The sequence below is a fragment of the Sus scrofa genome, chromosome 15 (genome assembly GCF_000003025.6).
Source record: "Sus scrofa isolate TJ Tabasco breed Duroc chromosome 15, Sscrofa11.1, whole genome shotgun sequence".
In the NCBI taxonomy this organism is placed as follows: Eukaryota; Metazoa; Chordata; class Mammalia; order Artiodactyla; family Suidae; genus Sus; species Sus scrofa.
Genome location: NC_010457.5, coordinates 37,975,725 through 37,997,170, shown reverse-complemented (window position 1 = coordinate 37,997,170; position 21,446 = coordinate 37,975,725). Strand labels below are relative to the sequence as shown.

Below are 21,446 nucleotides of genomic sequence, written 5' to 3'. Positions count from 1 at the left end.
CCACATTTCATTTAATTGTCATGTCTCCTTCGGCTCCTCTGGGTTGTGACAGATTCTCAGACTTTTCCTTACTTTTTAATGAGGGACTTTAAGAGTTTGAGGGAGTATTGGTCAGGTTTGAATGTCCCTCAGTTGGGATTTGTCTGACATTTTTCTAATGATTAGATTTGAATCATTAGAAGGTCACTGAAGTAAAGTACTATTCTTGTCATGCATGAAGGGTACATACCGTCAACATGACTCACCACTGTTGATGTTAACCCCGGTCACCCGGCTGAGGCAGTGTTTATTACATTTCTTCACTGTAAGGTTCCTCTTTTTTCTCCCTTTCCATCCTGTACTTCCCAGAAGGAAGTCACTATGGGCAGCCCACACTTAGGTTGTGGGGAATTATGGCCACTTCTTTGAGCGCCAAGCATCTACATCATTATTTGGGATTGCCCTGCATGGGAGAGCTGTTTCTTCTCCCCCATCTATTTATGTATTCAATCTTTTATTTATCTGAGTACAGAATCATGGTCATGGATATTGATTTTTATGCTTTGGGTTATGATCCAGTACTCCTTTATTTATTTTTGTTCAAATTAATCCAGGTTTGCTCATTGGGAGCTCTTTCAGTAGGTTTTGTGTTCCTTTGACATACTCCTGCCATTTTTTTTTTTTTTGTAGTTTGTTTTTCTCTGAACACTCTTATATGTTCTGGTATCATGGGTTGCTCTGGGTTTATTGTGCATATCTCCTGCTCCAGTCCTAGAATTAGCCATCTCACCAAAGATCCTTGGCTCCTTTTATTGGACAATGATATTAAAAAGCAATCTAGCTGCTGGAGTATTATTGCTTCTAGGCCTTCTCAGCTGACAGAGAAAGGACATAGTTGTTTGGTGGTTCCTGTTGTGGTTCAGCAGGCTAAGAACCCGACATAGTGTCTGAGAAGATGTAGGTTCAATCCCTGGCCTCACTCAGTGGGTTAAGGATCCAGCATTGCCTTGAGCTGCATCGTAGGTCACAGATGCAGCTCTGATCTGATGTTGCCATGGCTGTGGCATAGGTCGGCAGCTGCAGCTCCCATTCATCCCCTAGCCTGGGAACTTCCATATGCCATGGGTGTGGCCCTAAAAAGAAAAAAAAAACAGTAAAAACAAAAACAATACAATTAGAAAATGAGCATGTGACAGATATTTTACTGAAGGAGATTTAGAGATGGCAATTAAGTACACAAAAAGATGTTAAATATCATTAACATTTATAGACCTGCAAATTAAAAATAACAATGAACTACCAATACACACTTACCAGAATAGCAAAAATAAATAAATAGTGACCACTATTTTTAGCCAATTCTGGCTAGAATGTTGATAAGCTAGATCACTCTTACATTGTTGGCAGGAATGTAAAATGGGAAAGCCATTCAGGAAAACAGTTTGACATTCTCTTAAAAAAAAAAAAAACCCTACATTTACAACTACCATAAGATGCAGCAACTGTACCCTAGAACATTTATCTCAAATAATGAAAATTTACATTTGCTCAAAACCCTGTAAACATCAATGTTTATAATAAATTTGTAACAGCACCAAATTGGAAACAATCTGGATGTTCTTTGTTGGGAGAATGGTTAAACAACTGTGGTTCACTCATCCCATGGAAAACTATTACTCAGCAATGAAAAGGAAAAGGCCATTGATACATGCAGCAATTTGAAGAACCTCCAAAGAATTATGCTGAGTAAAAAGCCAATCCCACAAAGTTAAATACTGTATGATTCTACTGATACAACATTCCTGAAAGTGTGGCCATAAAAGGGTAGCATGTGGGATCTTAATGGTGATGGGAATATTCTGAATCACATTAGTATCTCATTTATGATACTGTACTATAGTTTTGCAAGATGATGCCATGGGGGGGGGGAGATTGGGTGATAGTATAGAAGATGTCCCTGTGTTATTTTTTACAGCTGTATGTGATCCTACAATTGTCTCAAAACAAAAAAGTGTCATTAAAAGGGTCATTAATTCCAATAGGATTATGTACATTGAACTTGAGGAATTAAAAGGGAGATATGGCAAGATTTCTGACCTAGCAGGAAACCAAGGCTGTTTCTTAAGCCTAGGGAATATGACAGAGAATTTGTACTTGAACTAGGTAACATGAGATCTTAGAGTCAGGAGGTAATTTGGCATCTGGGAAAATAGTAGAAAGCCAATTTGGGACCAGGATCCTGGTCACTGAAACTAGTGGGAATTACAGAGACATTTACATTCTCTCTGCCTATTGGCAAATTTGATTCCAAGCTTATAGATCAAGAACAAGTCCACAGAAACTGTCTCCAATTACAGTCAGAGGCATGGAGGCAAGATGATTCAGACAGGTGTGTGACACAGGATATCCTTGATAAATAGATTTTCTATCTGTATATCATTACTATAACTATCCATCTAGATATATGTTCATTTCTATACCCACCCATCATCTATCATCTATCTCAACAGGTTGGCTGGGGTTGACTGCCTGAGAGTAAGCTAGAGGTTTGTTGATTAGAATCGCTTCTAGTCCCCTTTTAAAAAGAAATGTCTGGTGGCTTAGAGATAATTCCCTTATCAAAAAAAAAAAAATATATATATATATACACACACAGAAAAATAAGCCAGGAGTAAGAGACCATCAAAGTTGGCTACTCATGTTCCCCTTCTAAGTGAAGCACTTGACAAATAGATAAAAGTCAGTCATTTATTTTTATTGAAATGTCTTCTTATTGGAAGCCAGAGTGGAAAACAAGATGGAGCTGGGTCATCCGTGTTGCCCTGAGATCTTAAGGGCTATCCTTATTTTTCCAACACGACTGAAGTGTCACACAGCATTTCAGAAACTTCTGGCAGAGACCAACAAGTTCTTCATTTATCTGACAATGGTCCACACATCTCCCTTTAAGCCTGTAGCATTTATTTCCAAAAGATCCACTCCTGGCTACACAAGGGAAAGAGCCACCTGGATTAATTCTCCTCAAATATCTCTGGTTACCAGAACTGTCAGTGAAGATTTATTTACAAACTGTTACAGTGCCTCATCGAGACGGCAGTTGGGGGAAATGTTTTCTATCTTTTTTTTTTTTAGGGCTGCACCTGTGGCATATGGAAGTTCCCAGGCTAGGGGTCGAATGAGAGCTGTAGCTGTCAGCCCAACCCACAGCCACAGTGATGCGGGATCCGAGCTGCATATGAGATGTACACCACAGTTCATGGCAACACCAGGTCCTTAACCTACTGAGTGAGGCCAAGGATTGAACCTACCTCTGATGGATACTAGTCTACTAGTTGGGTTCTTAACCCACTGAGCCATGATGGGACCTTCTGTCTGTCATTTTTCATTCAAGATGAAAGCCTAATCCCCATTTGGGATTAGGCTGTGTGGGAGCTTTGGGAAACAGAAGCTAATGTTCTTTTATCAAAATCCTTGGGACATTATCAACTTGTTCCTATAAACACCTCCAGAGTCAGTAGCTTCTTCACTAACACTCCCTGAGTGCTATCTGGTGATGGCAGAGCAAGACCTAAGACTGGGAAGATGCCCCAGGACTGCAGTAAAAAGAATAGACACATATAAAGAAAAAAGTTAACTATAGTGGATAGAAGTTGAGAAATGGCTTTAGGAGGGTCAATCTCATTTCCTCTCCCCATCCTATCCAATGTGTTCATGAGTAGGAAGGGAGACTATGTTGGGGGTGACTCTCCAAGATTTTTCTCATGTCATTCTGCACAGGACTCCAGTTCTAGTCTCACTACTTTATGAGCAGCAATCATTAGAGTAGCCAACTTCAACTTAAAGACAATATATATCATCAGAAGCAACATTTTAAAGCTGCATAATCTGGTTGTATGTAATGAGGGTGTCAAGTACAAACAAACTACAATCAATGTCACTATAGAAAGATGTTTGATTCACATACACGTAAAACTAAAACCAGATAGATCAGTGCCAGCATGTGTGCTAATCAAACCTAGCATAAGCATACACGTTCATAAGTTTAAATACTCCAATATTTCAAAGCTCAGCGAACCCTGGTTCACATCCCAGAGGTCTATACTCTTTCTTCCCTCCTATTAGGGTAAGATAGTCTCAGGCTAGAGTTACTGGACCTCACTCTGACAAGAGTCCTTGTACTAGATCTGATTCACAGTGATGGCCCTGAAAGAGAAAGCCTCTGGAAAGAGAAAGAGCACCCATGCCTACAGGGCTGCTACGGGGTCATCACAGACATCCCCAAGAGGGTAATGAAAATGTGTGTGCACATGGCACATTAATAGGTCGGTTTCCTTTAGTTACATTAGGTAACTTTATATTATATAATCTTGTATCGTATGCCTAACTATATACTAAATATGAGTGATCTGAAAAGGAGGCTTTGGTCAGTTTCCAATTTGTACACCAAATCCAGTGGAAGGAGTGGTTCACTCTTGGTTCTAGATCCCCATATCCTTGCACAGAATCTACTCACACAGGGTTACTGCAAAACAGACCGGAGACATGCACAGCTGGTGTGAAAAATTTGAGCATCATACCTGGGATATCACTAGCATCAGGCACAAATTTGGACTCATTGCTGGTTCTGGAAAACCACTTGATCAGCTCTCTGGAGCCTGAAATGAGTCTAGGCTTGGACTATAATTCTGGGCAGGATCCAAATGGAGACATGGGAGGTCGTCAGGGGCAGGAGGTAATGACGGGAATTCTGATATGGAAAGGACACTTCCTATCACTGTAGTGAGATAGAACTGGCTTCAAGTTGTGGCTTCCCTCCTGCTTATTCTTATGACTTTGAGAAGCTGCTTAGTCTATCTGAAGTTTAACTTCTGTAGCTGCAACATACATGTAAAAGGGGGCTTCCAAGCCAGAAGAGTTGCTCCAAATATCACTAAATTAGAAGTTGAAGAGAGCCTCCTTAAAGGCACTGGCCTTGGAGAACTAAATGCATTTCATTATGTGGCAGTTTTGTCTCAGTATCCAGCCCTACAGCCTGTGATTCAGAAGTGGCTGTTGAAGTTTTACTATTTTAAGTGATACCATGACTGACATGATACACTGTACCTCCAAGTTCCATTCCTTTTCTCTTTCATTTCTTCCTTTCTCTGACTCTCTTTCTTACCTGTCTTAATCTCTAACTCAGCTAATTTCTTTAAAGATCCATCAATGGCTACCCTTGCTTTTAACTTTTTTTCAAATTTTTGTTTTTGTTAGTAAGCCTGAGACTTGGGCATCAAAAGGCATCTTTCCTGGCATATCCTGATTTCTTCAAACCTGTGATACCTCAAACTGGATAATAAGGAAAAATGCAAAGGATTTACAGCAAAGGCATTAGAGAAAAGTTGTCTCCTATAGCAAAGGCCCCCCTGCAGGGCTGCTGGGCCAAGGGTGTCTAGAGCTGATTGTGCCCAGGTGTTTGCTGAAACAGACCCAATCTCTGGGCTTCCACCTCCGATAATCTTTCCTGCAAAGGTGCTCATTTTACCTGGGGCCAGAAAGAAGAAGACAGCAAAGAGAAAGAGGAACATCCTCATGACTTGCAGGTCTCGAGAGATCAGCACAGGGTCCAGGAGAAAAGGGCAGCAAACACCCACATTTATACACTTCTCAGCCTGATAACATCTTGATCAGTGAGGTGTATGAGAAGTGAGGATGTTTCTGTGCTCTTCTCATAGAGCCCACAGTTATGTGGGTGGCGAGAAAGGTCTGAACTGTCCACTTTAACCCGCCCGCTTGTGAGAGAGGGACAGGATACACTTTAAGAAAGCATGGATTATAGAGAAATAACCATCAGCATCACCCTGCTACTATTATTGCCACTAATGTGGAAATACCTTAGAAGCATTTGTGAAAACCATAAATCCCCCCAAAGCAACAAATGATTGCTGTGTTATGCAAAAGGTAGTTTTCATAAGTGATCTGGATAAGATCACCAATTTACTTCCTCATGCCCTACTGATATCAATTAGAGATTGCATATATAAATATACTCGAGAAAATGAACACATTTCTCAATAGAAGAACACTAAGTGACAAACTGGTATCTATTGATACCCCCCGCTTCAGGAGGTGGGACTTAATTGTCTCAACTTAAATGAAAGTGATTTGCTTCCAAAGAACAGAACATGGAGAGAGAAGAACAGTCATTTAGGAGTGGGGAGGCCTGGCGGGCACACCTTACCAAACGATCAAGGTTAACCTCAGGAGGGGTCAGTCCTGTTTGTATCCTGTGCCCCTTACACAAGGAATGAGGGGAGAAGGACACCTCACTCTTTTAGTCAGTAGTCATGTTCTAACATTACTCTCTTGGTTTTGACAGATGAACCACAACTATTACTATTAATAACCATTAACATGGATGCTAGCAAAGGGGGGCTGGGGAGGGGTAGATGGGGACTCTCTGCACTATCCTGGCAACTTTCCAGTAAGTCTAAAATTACTCCAACATTTTATTTTTAAAAGCTATTGGGGAATATCCTAACTTTAGCCTTAGTCAGCACAATATTTTTGTTTGCTATTTTTTACACATATTGTTTATATTTTATGAATAATCTAATGAGAGAGGATAGACTGAAAACTTGTTTTCTCTATCCCCTTCCAACCTCACTTAGACTGAAGTCCCCAAGAAAAGACAAACCTCCAGATATTTTCAGTTACACAAGGTTTCATTTATCTTATTTATTATCTCATTATTTTTGCTTCTTAGAAAGTAAGCCTGATTCATTAGCAAGTGAAAGTTGCAAACATGAAAGACTCACAGTTGGATTCTCTGAAACAAATGAATGTTAATAAGGTGACAGAAACTCTGCTTCCTGTTAGGGATTCATGTGGCTTCTCATGTAAATTCAGGATGTACAGAGTCTCAGCCTGTTCAGGCTGCGGTAACAACCTACCACCCACTTGGAGGCTTATAAATGATAGGCATTCATTTCTCACAGGTCTGGCAGAAGGGGATGGGGATCTCTCTGAGGTCTCCTTGATAAGGGCATGAATCACACTCCTGAGGGCATCACCCTCATGACCTAATCATATGGCAAATCACCCTCACCTCCAAACATCATCACTTTGGGATTAGGATTTCAACATAAGAATTGGGGTGGGGAGACACAAACATCCAGGGTGTAACCTATAGAATCTTATGTGAGCTCCCACAAATAGCCAACTGACTCTCCTGAGGGAAGTGCTGTGCTGCAAACTGCTAAGGGATCAGTCCCCCTGTTCACATCTCACTGGGGAGAAGACAGATGCATTTGATTAGGTGAATTCTAAGGACAGGAGTGTAGTGACTTCCAGGACTTGGGGGCTGATCGAAGAAGAGTCAGGGCCACAGGAGGCAGTAACACCACAGGCTGTATCGGGTGGCACCTGGACAGAGTTATAGGAAGAGGCCTTCCAGAGACAGTGGCCTGAGGCCATCACCCTGAAGGACATGGGAACTCCCAGAAGAGAGGCACATCAGAGGGGAGGATATCACTCAGCAGCAGGGTGGGGGTGTCTGGGTCAGAGGGCTCAGAGAGGCAGCAGTGATGTGGAGTCTGTCATAGCCACAGGGATTGCCTGATCCATGGTGAGCAGGTGGCAAGTGCAAGGCAGGTGAGCCCTAAATGGCTAAACAAATGCTTATTTGTGCTACACTCAAATTAACTTAATATAGGAGGATTTGAGTTAGGAGCTGGGGGGGTCTGTACTAAAGAAGTAAATGACATGAAAATCAACACCAAGGGGCCATCTTTGGACCACAGGGACACCACGAAACATCATGGTTTCCAGGAGGACAAGCCCTATAATTAGAGGTGGTTTCAAGTATTATCTTATTTTTCTGAGACTGGAGGTTCACTCCATGTCAGAACCAGCAACATCATTTGCAGGGCCCAGTGCAGAATGAAAATGCATGATTCAAAAACTAGGAAAGAGGTGCTATTAAAGCCACCAAAATATGAAACTTCCTCCTTTCCTCCAAGTTCTCCGTCATAGTAATTTTTTATGGCCACATCCACAGCATATGGAAGTTCCCAGACCAAGGATGGAATCCAAACCACAGCTGGAGCAACACCAGATTCTTAACCCACTGTGCTGGGCTGGGGATCGAACCTGTACCTGAGCCACTGCAGTTGGACACTTAACCCACTACGTCATGGTGGGAACTCTGTGTCATAGTATTTTTTTATTTGCTGTTTAATGTCATGTTCTCTTGGGTAACAGAGACACTCGGGGACACTTGCAGACCCTCATTGGTATCCAGGGTCCCCCATTCTACCACCCTGTGCATATGCTTGTGACCCACAGCTTGCTGGGTTGCCCCCTCCTGCCAACAGCTTCTGAACAGATGTGCCTTGCTCCAGAGAAGGGCAAGCCAGGTATCTCTCCTTCCCAAGGGCCTGCCATGCCCACCACAGCAAGAGGCAACTCCTGAGATACTGCAACATCTGTGCTGGATGCGGTACTGAAATGAGGGTAGGAGAGACGCTTGCTCCTGCCCAATGGCCTGCCTTCACCACAACACTAGTAACCCCAGGATAGGCTGATTGATGCCGTATCCTAGGACGCTCAGTACTCCTGAACTCAACCCCAACCTCAGGTACCAGCTGTGCACCAGTCCAAGCTAAGAGTGGACAGGGGCAGCAGTCACTGGGAGGGAGTGGGAGGGAGGAGGCCAGGTGGGGCCCAGGGTTCATGGGACAGGGACAGGGGCCAGACACCCTCCCAGGAAGGGTCAGACTTCATTTACAAAGCATATATTCAAAGACAAAATGATTGAGAATTTTAATACAGTGCTTGCAGAGTTTTAAACCCGAAGGTGGCAGGAAGGGCTGTTTGATGGTCACATGCCCACAAAGTCGGCCTGGCTATACGTTATTAAAAATGCCCCAAAGTCGGAAAGCATTAGACTCAGCTCTCTATCCCCAGCACATATATGTCAGCTTGTGCTCCCGAAGTTTAATTGCTGAACACAACATACATATATCAGCATGTTGTGTTTAAGGGGCCAGGAAAGGTGCATTATGAATTAGTGGACTTGAAAAAGAGTTTTTAGAAAGTAAAGATAGAGAGAAATGTGAATCAGATCTAATAGCAATAGCCAGACACTCTGAAAAACACTCTGCGTATATTAGCTCAGTTAATCCTCTCGAATATCCTAGGATACAGGTACCATTATTACATCCTCATTTTAAGGATGAAGAAACTGAGGTTCAAAATATTAAGCAAATTGTTTGAGGTCATATATTTGCTAAATCAATCTGTTTGACTTTAGAGTCTACATTTTTAAATTATTTTTTTGTTTCAAAAATGAACAGAGCCTTGTACAAGTATAGGCAACAGGATGGGGTTTCTTCAGGGTTGCAGTGATGTGAATGGAACATTTAATACCCATGCCCTTAGTGAATTAAGAGGATGTGGTCATTATGACTTTGGTCTTCTAGGTGATGTTACAGGCTCAGGGATTCAGCACTAACTTGGTAAAATGACTGGTATCCCTCCCTTTTTCCTTGGGAAATTTAGGGACAGTACAAATGAGAGCCAGGGAAGTGATACCGCACATCTTTTTGGGCTCTGATGGGGGGCCAGGCCTCCTTCTGAGCACACCACATGTTCAGAACACCTTTGCGTCATAATTTCACCAGCCCCTCAAAGCAGCCTTGAGGGGCTAGCAGAATGACCACTCTTCCTCAGTAACTGTGACAGATGAGAAAACTGAGCCAGGAGAGGTGAGCAGTAGTTTGCTCTTACACCCTGGACAAGGGTGGAGCTGACCCTGATCTTCCAACTCTTGGCTGGTGACCTCTCCACTGCTCCAGTTAGAACCCCCCAAATACCAGTCTCCACGGAGGCCCAGGGTTCTTATGCATCATGTAGTCCTTGATCCTGGGAAATGGAGCATACAAATGTGCATTCTTTATTGATTCACTTCACTGACCAAAAACATATCCCACTGCGTTCTATTATAAGTGAGCCTCTTGTCCTTTCAAGGGAATCCCAAACCTCTTTTCTGATGAGTCTTCCCGCTGAGATGGCTCCGAGCAGGAAGACGTTTTACTTTGCCTTTGCCTTTTTCTTCATTTTGGCTCAATTTACATCAGGTAAATGAGAAAAGATAGGCTTTTGCTGGGGCAGATCATAAAGCTTGATGATTCTTCTATGTACCACCCCAAAATCGAGAGTAATAGTCAGCTCCCTACTGCACTTTTCATGGGAATTCTTGAACCTTAAGTAGCATTTGCTAAGGGCAAACCACTATTCCTTTTTCTTTTTTTTAACTTATTTCTATTGGATACCAGGAGTGCTAAAAATGGAATAAAGATTAAATCTCTGTGAGTTGGGAAAACTGTTTTACACAGTGCTGTTTTCTACATTGATTTTCATATCTGAAATATGTTTTGTTTTGAATTTAGGGTGCCAGGCAGGACTAGAATATGCCCAGCCACTTCCAGCAGGTAAGTTAAATAAATCCCTTATGTATGATTTTTACTGTTAGGAACTCTGGCCCTGCCAGGTTATTTCTGACTTCTGGAGACAAAGAAGGGATAGAGATAACAATGAAAATAGAATTGCATGAAATCCTACTCCATTAACACTATGTCCTTCTCTTCCTCTTGTTCCCAGCATCATATCTAGATCTTGCCTTTCACAGAAAAAGCTCTTTGTTACTGGGTTGCAGGTTTGGTCATAGAGATTTGGACCTGGTGACTTTCTCATTAGCTCATGGTACTAACTAAATCAAGTTCACAGGACCAAGCTTTTAGCAGCCAATTAACGCTGCCCTGAGAACATGCTTATCCAGCACTTACAGCCTTTGCTCCTAAATCCAGTAAGTGTGTCGCAAACATATACCATTGGTCTAAGATAGATCAAATAAAGGAGTCAGTGGTTCAGTGAAAACTCATCACCACTGCAGAATTGCTGTTCATAATGAATAGCTCACTGATCTTTTTCTGTGGACTCATGTTATACAGGAAGAAAGCATATTATAAACAGAACTGAAAGAAGTGTTCCTGAGAACTTTAAACAAAATTTAAATGTATATAGGCAGAATTCTAGAGTGAGAAAGAATAAAGTTGCCACTACTCACTGAGTGCTTACTATGTACCAAGCAGTCTATTAACAACTTGACATGGATTATCTCACTTAATTTCAAAAATCCCTCTGAGGAAGGTAATGTTATAAGTAGCACATTCAGAAAGCGAAGCAGGGATAAATATGAGACGTTAAATAACTGTGCCCAGGGGACACAAATAAACAAGCTAGGTTTCCAAGTCATGACCCCAGAGTCACAAGTTTTAATTCTGTGACTGTCAACCAGGTAAAACGATGCCTGGCAATACGTGTGAGCAGAGGTGGGGTACAAAAGCTTCAAAAAAACTGCAGCATAAGCACCAAACAATCAGACTGTATGCTGTCTTGAAGAAAGCAGATGCTGTCTTAAACAATCACTTTGCCAGTGCCAGTGGGTACCAACTGCACAGACAGTTATAAGGATGATGGGTAAGAGAATGGGTGCTCTAGGTCTGTAGCAAATGAGCTTGCAAAGGTGATCCCTGGCACTCCAAAGAGTAAGTCAAAAAGTTTCTGCTTAAATGAACAACCAAAATAGCTAATCAAGTAAACAGTGTTTGACAAAATAGTCTCAAGTAAATTATTCTATTTGACCACTAAAAAAATTAACAATGCAGCAAGTATTTCTAGAATGTCCATTTGACAAATGACAAAGCTGAAATTCAGTAGTTTACTGAGGACACATGGCCGTTACCCGACCCAAAGAACTGAATCTGTCTTAGAACTCTACCCTCAAGGATTTTTCCAAACACCAAGACAGTGCTCCCATTTTCAACTTTTTTTTTTTGGTCTTTTTGTCTTTTCTAGGGCCACACCCATGGCATATGGAGGTTCCCAGACTAGGGGTCTAATCCGAGCTGTAGCCACCGGCCTACGCCAGAGCCACAGCAATGCCAGTTCCAAGCCTCATCTGCGACCTACACCACAGCTCATGGCAACGCTGGATCCTTAACCCCCTGAGTGAGGCCAGGGATCGAACCCGCAACCTCATGGTTCCTAGTCGGATTCGTTAACCCCTGAGCCACGACGGGAACTCCCCATTTTCATCTTGTAACCTCAGTAGCAGCATCATGTATGCACCTTTATAATTCTGTCATACACAGGACACTTTGTCCAACTGTGCTTACTTTTTTTAATATATTTTAATGATTTTTTTCCATTATAGCTGGTTTACAGTGTTCTGTCAATTTTCTACTGTAGAGCATGGTGACCCAGTTACACATACATGTGCTTATTTTTAACCCTTGCAAGTTAATAAACACACGGAGGACCAGGGGGCTGCACCTCCTGCTTGAACATTCTCTCTCCCGACCTCTATCCTGAAAACCCAGGCTGTTTCTTGAAAACACTCTTTACAATCATAAATAGAAAACCTCCCTTCTCTTGTGCCCTCTGACCCTTTCTCCACCTCTAGACAGTCCTTGGGGAAGGCACAACAGCAGCTCTTTCTTGGCCTAGGTGACTTTGCTCCTTGTGAGCCATGCTGGCTCGGTCGGGGCAAATGCAGGAAGATGTGCACTGAGGACGAGAAGGTTGTTGGAAATTGCAAGGTGAACTTTTTCTGCTGCCGACGGAGGATCTAGTAAGCCATATCAGCACTCTTCTGGCTTCACACACAAGTCTGGATGTTGAAGGAAGGTCAAGAGAAGTTATGCAGCTTAACTAAGCCACACAATGAGTGAGTGTCAGGATCTTCTCATTGCCTTCTCCTTTCATGTTGTTTCTTTGTTTATTTTTTAAGATAATATTTAAAAAGGTTACCAGCAGGGCAAGGGGGAGGGGCAAGGTAGGAGTGGGGGATTAAATGGTACAAACTTCTCTGTATAAAATAAAAAAGCTACAAGGATATATTGTACAGCACAAGAAATAAAGCCAATGTTTTATAACACATTTAAATGGAGTATAATGTATAAAATATTGAACTGCTAGACTGTATACCTGAAACTAATATAATATTGTAAATCAACTTTACTTAAATTAAAAAAATAGTCAGACATGAGTGGGTACCTAATAGCTACTCACTTAATCAGCCACTATTACTATTTTTTGTGGAGTACATTATAACTTATGAATCTTTCTCCCATACTTTTCTTAAATGACTCACCATCATCTTATAAGGCAGATTTTTTTAATCCCCATTTATATTTGAGGAAATTGAGACCCAGGGAGTCTGTCGTTTCCTCATGGTCATGGCTAGAAACCAGTAAAGGATGTGCACAACACTGTCACGTGCCATATATCATCCATATGCACTAATTCTCACAAAAAAGATCAATGGAAATGGCATCCACAACACTGATAATGGACTTACAGTTCTATAGAAAATAACAAATTATTTATTTTTTCCACATCCTTTCTTGTTGGACCAATACATTGTCATTGACTTACTCTAGTACTTGTGGTGTATTTTTATTGGATATATTTGACATAAAACTGTGTAATTTTAAGACATGCAACATGTTAATTTGATATTTTTATATATTGTATTATGATCTGTTGTAGCAATATTTAGCACCTTTATCTTAGCACATAATTATCCTTTCTTTTTAGCATTTGGATAATTAAGTTTTAGTCTTTCAGCAAGTTTGATGGTTGTAACATGGAATTGTGTGTTTCTCTTCCTGACAGTGGAATGTTGGAGATTAATTTAAAATGCTCAGTGGTTGACTATATAACTTTGCTTTATGAATAAAATTTGCAGCTTCACAAAATAAAGATCAAAATTATCAATCTGATGAGCAGTTACTCAAACTCACTAAGTTTGAACACATGAGACTGGACAGTATGTTGCTCAGCTCTGGAGCAGACCATTGCATCAATGTCTTTTTGCACTCAGTTCCATTCCCTATCTTCTCCCTACTCTGCTCTGTATGAGTAGCATCACTCTTTGCAAACTACATTCTCTAAGCTTCTTGACTCTTCTGGCTGGTTTCAGTCAACTGCAAGTGTCTGGAAGAAGAACAGTAGATGAGAGAACAGGAGAACTCAGGGTTTTTCTCCCTCACTCTCTGCTCCAGCTTCTGTGTCCTTCCTTCTCACCCAGCAGTTTCACTGCAGGTACAGCTCCTGCCAGCAAGTCCTCACTCCTGGGCTCATGACACAGCCTCCTGTTTTTCCTCCAATCCTATGGCAGTGGGGGAGTCCAGCTGTGGATGATGTTAGGGCTGCCTCACTGCTCCCATTTTATATATTCAGTTTTTCCAACATTTTATAACTAGCTGTCCATATTAAATCCTCTTTATTGAATCTTCTAGTGGGAGGACTATTTTCATGCCTGGAACCTGACTGATTTGACCTTTAGGTTGGCTCTGTTGTCAGATTTACATTTGCTTGATTTTTCTCCCAAAGAGATCTGAGATATGACCCTTGTGACACCTACAGTGTTTCCTTCATTTTCACAAGAACTAACTCAGGGCAGTGGTGAGAGGAGGACCTGGGCTTAGTAATCTAGCTGAATCATCATCTGCTGGTGGATGCTTCTCCCCCAGATCTCCATGGCAAGCGTGCAGCTGATGATTCACAGAGCATCACAAAACCAGGGTATTCCCTACTCATTCCGTATATCACATTGCTTGATTCCAAAAACTGAAAATGTTATGGACCCCAACTGATGTCTCTTTTATAGAAGAATACATGGCCATGTCTCAGTCATACAGGGTGGTGAACCAGTTGTTGTGCCCTGATGTTTATCTTAAATGGCAACCAGAGTCAGATGGCTTATGGTCACAGAGGGCACCTCCCATAAATGTTCACCTATTCACAAATCTCACTTCTTCCTCTTTCTCTCTTCTCTTCTGCATTTTGCTCCTTTTAGAACTTTCCCATCAAATTACCTTTTTTCCTGAAAAAAACAGTCCTTCCTGTAGAATAATAAAGTCTCAACTCATACTGATTTTTTGTCACTTGAAAATTCAGTCCTTTAAGATGTCAAGTGGATGCCCATGACTTTCCCAGATAAGTTATGTTGATTTCATAATAAATTATGAAGATCTCTAATATCAGTTTCTGCTGTGACTTCTGAAGGAGAAGGTCTTCTGAAAGCTAGGTGGGTCAGAGGGAAATGACAAGGAAGAAGAGACACTGGGGCTGGCTTTATCTTAAAGTACCTCCACACTAGTTAGTTTACATCATGCTCCTGTTTAGCCAGACTTTAACCCCATTAATTCTGAAATTGTAGCTATTATAGTTCTCACTATGCTAGGTAGCTATTATCCCTTCTTGGTTCTGGGTTCCACTCCAAAGCTCCCTCACAATAACTGAAAGGGAATGACAATGCCTACAGAGAAAGATTGATCCGTTTGGGCTGAATTCCCAAAAGGCAGAGGACAAAACACTTGGAATCATTAACTTTCATATTCCCAAACGAGGGACTGGATCACAAAGGCAAGAATAGCAAAGAGGTTGACCACAAAATGTATTCTGAAACACTCAGTCTTATACCTACTTGAGGGTATGAAAGAAACCCAAGGAAGGCAGGGGATGGGGCTTCTCTGAAAGATGTGTTAGGGTGCTGTAATTGTGACTTCACTCCACCTCTCAAGGGGAAAGGTGAAGAAAGCATCGCTTTCACACCAATTCCTCTGAGACTGGCTTCAAGAAAACTACCTGGAGAACCTGACAAGCCACCCTGTGGTGTTCATACCTGATTCACACCTGAAAATACCTTCCAGAAAAGACCTCTAGCTGGAGCTGCCTATGACATCTTGGCAAGAACAGAGCAGCAGTAGAATAGCTATGCTTATGCTATTAGGCAGGGAAATGGGTGTGATCTCATGGGCCAAGTGAATGCTACACAAGGTCGCTGGGCTGAAACTATCCTAAAGATAAAATCCCCAATAATGTTGCCTGGTGAGGACAAAAGGAACCAGTAAAAAGCGATATTTTATTATTTTATTTTATTTTATTTTTGCTTTTTAGGGCCACACCCACGGCATATGGAGGTTCCCAGGCTAGGGGTCCAATTGGAGCTACAGCTGCCGGCCACAGCCACAGCCACAGCAATACCAGATCCAAGCTACCTCTGTGACCTACACCACAGCTCATGGCAACGCTGGATCTTTAACCCACTGAGCAAGGCCAGGGATTGAACCCGCAACCTCATGGTTCCTAGTTGGATTTGTTTCTGCTGTGCCGCAACAGGAACTCCAGAAAGTGATTTTAAAATATAACTCTGGGAGAAGAGGAGTTGAGTAAATTCAGAAGAGATCAGCCAGAAAGAATATTAACCATTCGGGAAACTGCAGAACGCAATGGACTCCAGAAGAGTCTTGAAAGAACACATAACTGTGCATATCATAAAGATGTTTACCTTGTAACACTGCTATATTTATTCATTTTACTGTGTAGCAAAGTTATGCAAACTTGGTAGCTTTAAACAACGCATGTAATCTCACACTTCTGTAGGTTAGAAGTCTGGGTGTGGTATAGCTGGATTTTCTCTCTGCTCAAGGTTTCACAAGACTGAAATCATGGTGTTGGTTGGGACTCTGATATCATCTCAGGCAGGAAATCCTCTTCCAAATCCATGTGGCTATTGGGAGAATAGAGTCACTTATGAGCGTGGGCCTAAGGTAGCTGCTTTTTTGCAAGATGTCAGCTAGGACCTTGTCCAGAGCAATTAGTGGCTGCCTAGTATTTCTGTGACTCTTTCCACAAAGTAGCACCATTCTCTGTCAAGGCCAACAAGAAAAATTCTCATACTTCAAAACTTTCCAACTTCTTTTTTTTTCTTTTTCTTTTTACGGCCATACCTGCAGCATATGGAAGTTCCCAGGCCAGGGGTCGAATCAGAGCTGCAGCTGGGGCCTACATCATAGCCACAGCAATACCATATCTAAGCCACATCTGTGATCTATGCTGCAGCTTGCAGCAGCACTGAATCCCTAACCCACTGAGTCAAACAAGTGTTTGAACCTGCATCCTTACAGAGATGACATCAGGTCCTTATTCCACTGAGCCACAGTGGGAACTCCTCCAACTTCTTTTTAATAGCACAAGTGAGGGGAAAAGAAACAAAGGTTTATGGAGCAAAATTTCTGTCTACTATTGAAATTGTTAGTATTAATCCAAACTAGATTTTTTTAAGTTAATTGTAAACCCCCAAGTAATTAATAAATTATCTCAACAGTGCATAGCAAAATAAATGGGAATTAAATAAAAGGGAATAAGATAAAAAGGAATTAAGATGTACACCAAGCAATATCTATTTAACACAAAATAGGGCAGTAATGAAAGAACAAAGGAACAAAAAAGATACAACATTTAGAAAACAAATAGCAAAATGGCAGATGTAAGTCCTGCCTCATCAACTGTGACATTAAAGCAAATTTATTAAATACACCAATCAGATACTAGCAGAATGAATTTTTTTTAAATATCCAACTATATGTTGTTTACAAGAGACACACCTTAGATTTAAGGAAATAGACTGAAAGTAAACAATGAGAAAAGATATACCATGCAAACAGTAACCAAAAGAAAGTTGCAGTGGTTATACTAATAGCATACGAAGGATACTTTAAGGCAAAATTGCTACTAGAGACAGAACTTTTATAAGATAAGAGTTAATCCATCAAGAAGACTTAATAATTATAAACACAGACGCACCTAACAACAGAGCTCCAAAATACATAGAGAACAGTAACAGAATTGAAGGGAAAAATATTTAATTCAACAACAATAGTAGGAGACTTCAATATCTCACTTTCAATAATGGATAGAACCAGAAAGTGGATCAGCAAGGAAATATAAGATTTGAAGAACAAGAGTTCCCGGTGTGGTGCAGCGGAAATGAATCCAACTAGGTACCGTGAGATTGCAGGTTCGACCCTGGCCTCACTCAATGGGTTAAAGATCTGGCATTGCCATTAGCTGTGGTATAGGTCACAGATGTGGCTTGGATTTGGATTGCTATGGCTCTGGCGTAGACTGGCTGCTGTAGCTCCAGTTGACTGCTAGCCTGGGAACCTCCATTTGCTGTGGGTGCAGCCCTGAAAAGACAAAAAAAAAAAAAAAAAAAAAAAGATTTGAAGAACAATGCAAACGAATGAGATTTCACAGTCATCTATGGCCCAGCCCACCTAACATCAGCAAAACAGATTCTTCTCAAGTTCATATGAAGTATTCTCCAGGTTAGGTCATACATATATTAGGCCAAAAAACATCCTCAATAAAAAGGACTGATACCATACAAAGTAGGCTCTCCAACCACAGGGGAATAATAGAAGGACACTTGGGAAAGAAACAGATATATAAAAATTAAACATATACATAAAAAATATAAAAAATAAAATAAAAATATAAACAACTCTATATAAATAATGAATCAATTAGAAGCAGCCAACAGCAGAATACTTGAAGGCAGAAGAACAAATAAGCGAAGTGGAGGACAGATTAGTGGAAATCACTGATGCAGAATAGAAATGAGAAAAAAGATTGAAAACAAAATGAAGAGAGTCTCAGGGAACTTTGGGACAACGTTAAATGCACCAACATGCATATTATAGGGGTGCCAGAAGGAGAAGAGAGAGAGCAAGGGACAGAAAAAATATTCGAAGAGATAATAGCTGAAAACTTCCTAACATGGGAAAGGAACCACTCACTCAAATCCAGGAAGTGCAACAAGTACCATGTAAAATAAACCCAAGGAGGAACACCCTGAGACACATATTAACCAAACTGACCAAAATTAAAGACAAAGAAAAAATACTGAAATCAGCTAGGGAAAAGAAATAAATAACACACAAGGGAACCCTAATAAGGTTATTGGCAGATTTTTCAGCAGAAACTCTGCAGGCCAGAAGGGAGTGGCAAGATATACTTAACGCGATGAAAGGAAAAAACCTCCAACCAAGATTACTTTACCTAGCAAGGCTCTCATTCAGATTTGAAGGAGAAATCAAAAGCTTTACAGATAAGCAAAAGCTAAGAGAATTCAGCAACACTAAACAAGCTTTATGACAAATACTAAAGGAACTTCTCTAGGCAGAAAAGACAGCAACAGGAAACAAAAATTCCACACATGACAAGGCTCACCATATATAGTAAAGGTATATATACAGGCTAGGGCTCCGATTCGACCCCTAGCCTGGGAACATCCATATGCCATGGGAGCAGCCCAAGAAATGGCAAAAAGACACACAAAAAAACTGATACAAGAATAAACAGAAAATCTAAATAGATCTATAACAAGAGAGTTGATAATAAAAACCAAAAAACTTCACCAGATGGCTTCTCTGGTGAATTCAAAAGATGGTATTTCATTTTCTTATGGCTTTCACAGTTTTGTGATGAGATGAAAAGTTTGCTGCCATTCTTCTCAGTCATCTTCCTCACTCCCAGGGGCCCATGAGACCCATGTATATGCCTTTCCTTCTACCAAGGGTGAAGGGTTTTGCTTTGTGTCCTTTCCCCTCAACTTTAATTTTTTTAAACCAATGTTACATGTTCTCCCTCAAAGCACTGATAGTAGTTTCTTGCCCTTCCCACAGAGTTTTAAGGCTTTTTTTTTCATATAGGAAAAGGAATCTTCAGGGTTTTCTGTCTTTATCACACTACCTACTATTCCCCTCATCACAGCCTACATCATGGATGAATTCTCAAGACTGTAATCTCCATACTCTTATCATTTTTGTGGGCAACTGGTAAGAAGAATTTGACATTGGTGTGAATGTCCCTTTTGTCTGTGGCTCCCAGGAATTCTATATTTTCTTTCTAGCTTACATTTGCTATTGGCAATTCTTTACAGACTATCTGAATTCCTTTCACCAGTGTCTAATAGAAGTTGCTTTAGGTAAGCAAGTGTTCATCTTATCTTTCTTGGAGGTGCCTGTTTTATCTTAGATTTGAAAATAGATGGTTGGCTTGCCCCCTCAGATTTCTGAAGAGTTCAAGAAAATTTGACTATTTGCAGCTCACTCTGCATTTTGGTGTGTGTCTGGGTGGTGTGAGAAGCTGCTCTTCAGTCTTTCTACATTGTAAGCAGAAGCCATCCTTTGCTCAATAATAATAAAAGCAATTTCTTTAAGAAATAGATTAAAATTTTCTGCTAGTTCTTGTGTCAATTTTGGTAAGTTGAACCTCTGAAGGAATTTTTCTATTTTATATAAGTTGCTGAATGTTTAGGCATATAGTTGTTAATAATATTTTCTATTTTTTGTCCAGGAATGGCAGTCTTATGTGTGCAGTCTTTTGACCTCTACTCAGCCACATAAGATGGTTTCAGGTTTGGAATATTCCTTACCATGATATAAAAATCCCACACAGCCTGTACTGGACTTGTAACTTTATGTGGGAATATCTCTCCTTCTTTCAGGCCTCCAGAATGCTCTTATCTCTTTGCCTGAAGCATGTGCATCATATGGCACCTGGCCAACTGCACTACTGCATGTGTCCTCTGAGGGGAGGGTACAGGGTACAAGAAAGGTGCATGTAGTTCTACCCTGAGAGACCCACTGGCAATGGAGGAACCCATACTCACTGTTGAAACTGATCTAACATTGTCTCTTCCCTATAAAAATAAAGTTTTGTTCCATCAGTGTTTGACTGTGTTATGTTTCCCTTACAATTCTGACATAAAGATGCAATAAGCAGAGTGTTTAGTGTTCTCCCCAGGATTGGTAAGTAGTACACGGTACTCTACTTTCTTGGTAGCAATAACTGGTGCACAGTAATCTGCTCTGACAATTTTAATGTCTGTAGGGTCTGTAGTGATAACCCCTCTTTAATTCCTTCTACATACTCGGACCTAATTTGCCCTTATTTCCCCTTAAAGAGGTATATATATTTCTACTTTTCTAAAATAACATATGGACATGAATTTCTAAGTGATTCCTTTGCTGTATCCCATAAAATTTGACATATTCTTTTTTCTTTATATTCAATGTGAAATGTTTTCTAATTACCCTTATCATTTGTCCTTTGATGCACAGACAATCTAGAGTTATGTTACTTTATATTTGGAAATTTCCTAAATAGCTTATTATTATTACTTTGTAACTTAATCCTCTTGTGGTAAGAAACAAACTTTATTAAATTTAAATGTTTTAAGTATGTCAATAACTGTTTTATGGTCTATCATGTGACTCATTTTGATTATCATATGTGCTTTAAAAGAATGTGTATTTTGCAATTGTTTTATGTTATATTCTATAAATATCAATTTAGTCAACATGGTGATAGGGTTGTTTAGATCATGCACATCTACTGTTTTATCAACAGCTGAGACATTAATGTAAAACTTTTCTGATTGTGAAACTGTCTTTTTATCCCTTCCATTCATTTGGCATGTGAACATGTTAATAATTTGTATTTTTTTTTAATGAATTATTGCTATTTCCCCGATGCACCATTCCACTTTCTATCTAATATTACTCTAT

The 21,446-nt window shown here is 40.5% G+C and overlaps 4 protein-coding genes across 4 annotated transcripts in view; 1 reads left to right on the top strand and 3 right to left on the bottom strand.

Annotated features, from left to right (window-relative positions):
• LOC404703 (prepro-beta-defensin 3) overlaps window positions 1-21,446 on the bottom strand; it is a 105,385-nt gene that overhangs the window by 68,462 nt on the left and 15,477 nt on the right. The gene's annotated exons all lie outside the window — the stretch shown is intronic.
• Window positions 1-21,446, bottom strand: part of LOC106504227 (beta-defensin 104A-like) — a 46,441-nt gene that overhangs the window by 9,520 nt on the left and 15,475 nt on the right. The gene's annotated exons all lie outside the window — the stretch shown is intronic.
• Window positions 1,080-8,085, bottom strand: LOC110257188 (beta-defensin 15-like). Its single transcript, XM_021076393.1, has 2 exons — window positions 5,504-8,085; window positions 1,080-2,964 (listed from the first exon to the last, which is right to left on the bottom strand). Exons 1-2 carry the CDS (start codon window positions 5,550-5,552, stop codon window positions 2,810-2,812), a joined length of 204 nt encoding a protein of 67 aa, XP_020932052.1. The 5' UTR covers window positions 5,553-8,085; the 3' UTR covers window positions 1,080-2,809.
• Window positions 8,077-15,038, top strand: LOC106506206 (beta-defensin 105-like). Its single transcript, XM_013983999.2, has 3 exons — window positions 8,077-10,097; window positions 10,410-10,451; window positions 12,529-15,038. The coding sequence occupies exons 1-3, from the start codon at window positions 9,890-9,892 to the stop codon at window positions 12,651-12,653; spliced, it is 375 nt and encodes a 124-aa protein (XP_013839453.1). The 5' UTR covers window positions 8,077-9,889; the 3' UTR covers window positions 12,654-15,038.

Coding starts and splice junctions, on each gene's coding strand:
- LOC110257188 (XM_021076393.1), bottom strand. CDS start 5,552: ATGAGGATGTTCCTCTTTCTCTTTGCTGTCTTCTTCTTTCTGGCCCCA. Junction 2,965..5,503: donor CTTCTTCTTTCTGGCCCCAG/GTAAAATGAGCA, acceptor TCCCTTGTGTAG/CCAGGAGTGGATCTTTTGGA.
- LOC106506206 (XM_013983999.2), top strand. CDS start 9,890: ATGGAGCATACAAATGTGCATTCTTTATTGATTCACTTCACTGACCAA. Junction 10,098..10,409: donor TTTGGCTCAATTTACATCAG/GTAAATGAGAAA, acceptor TTTTGAATTTAG/GGTGCCAGGCAGGACTAGAA. Junction 10,452..12,528: donor TGCCCAGCCACTTCCAGCAG/GTAAGTTAAATA, acceptor TTCTTGGCCTAG/GTGACTTTGCTCCTTGTGAG.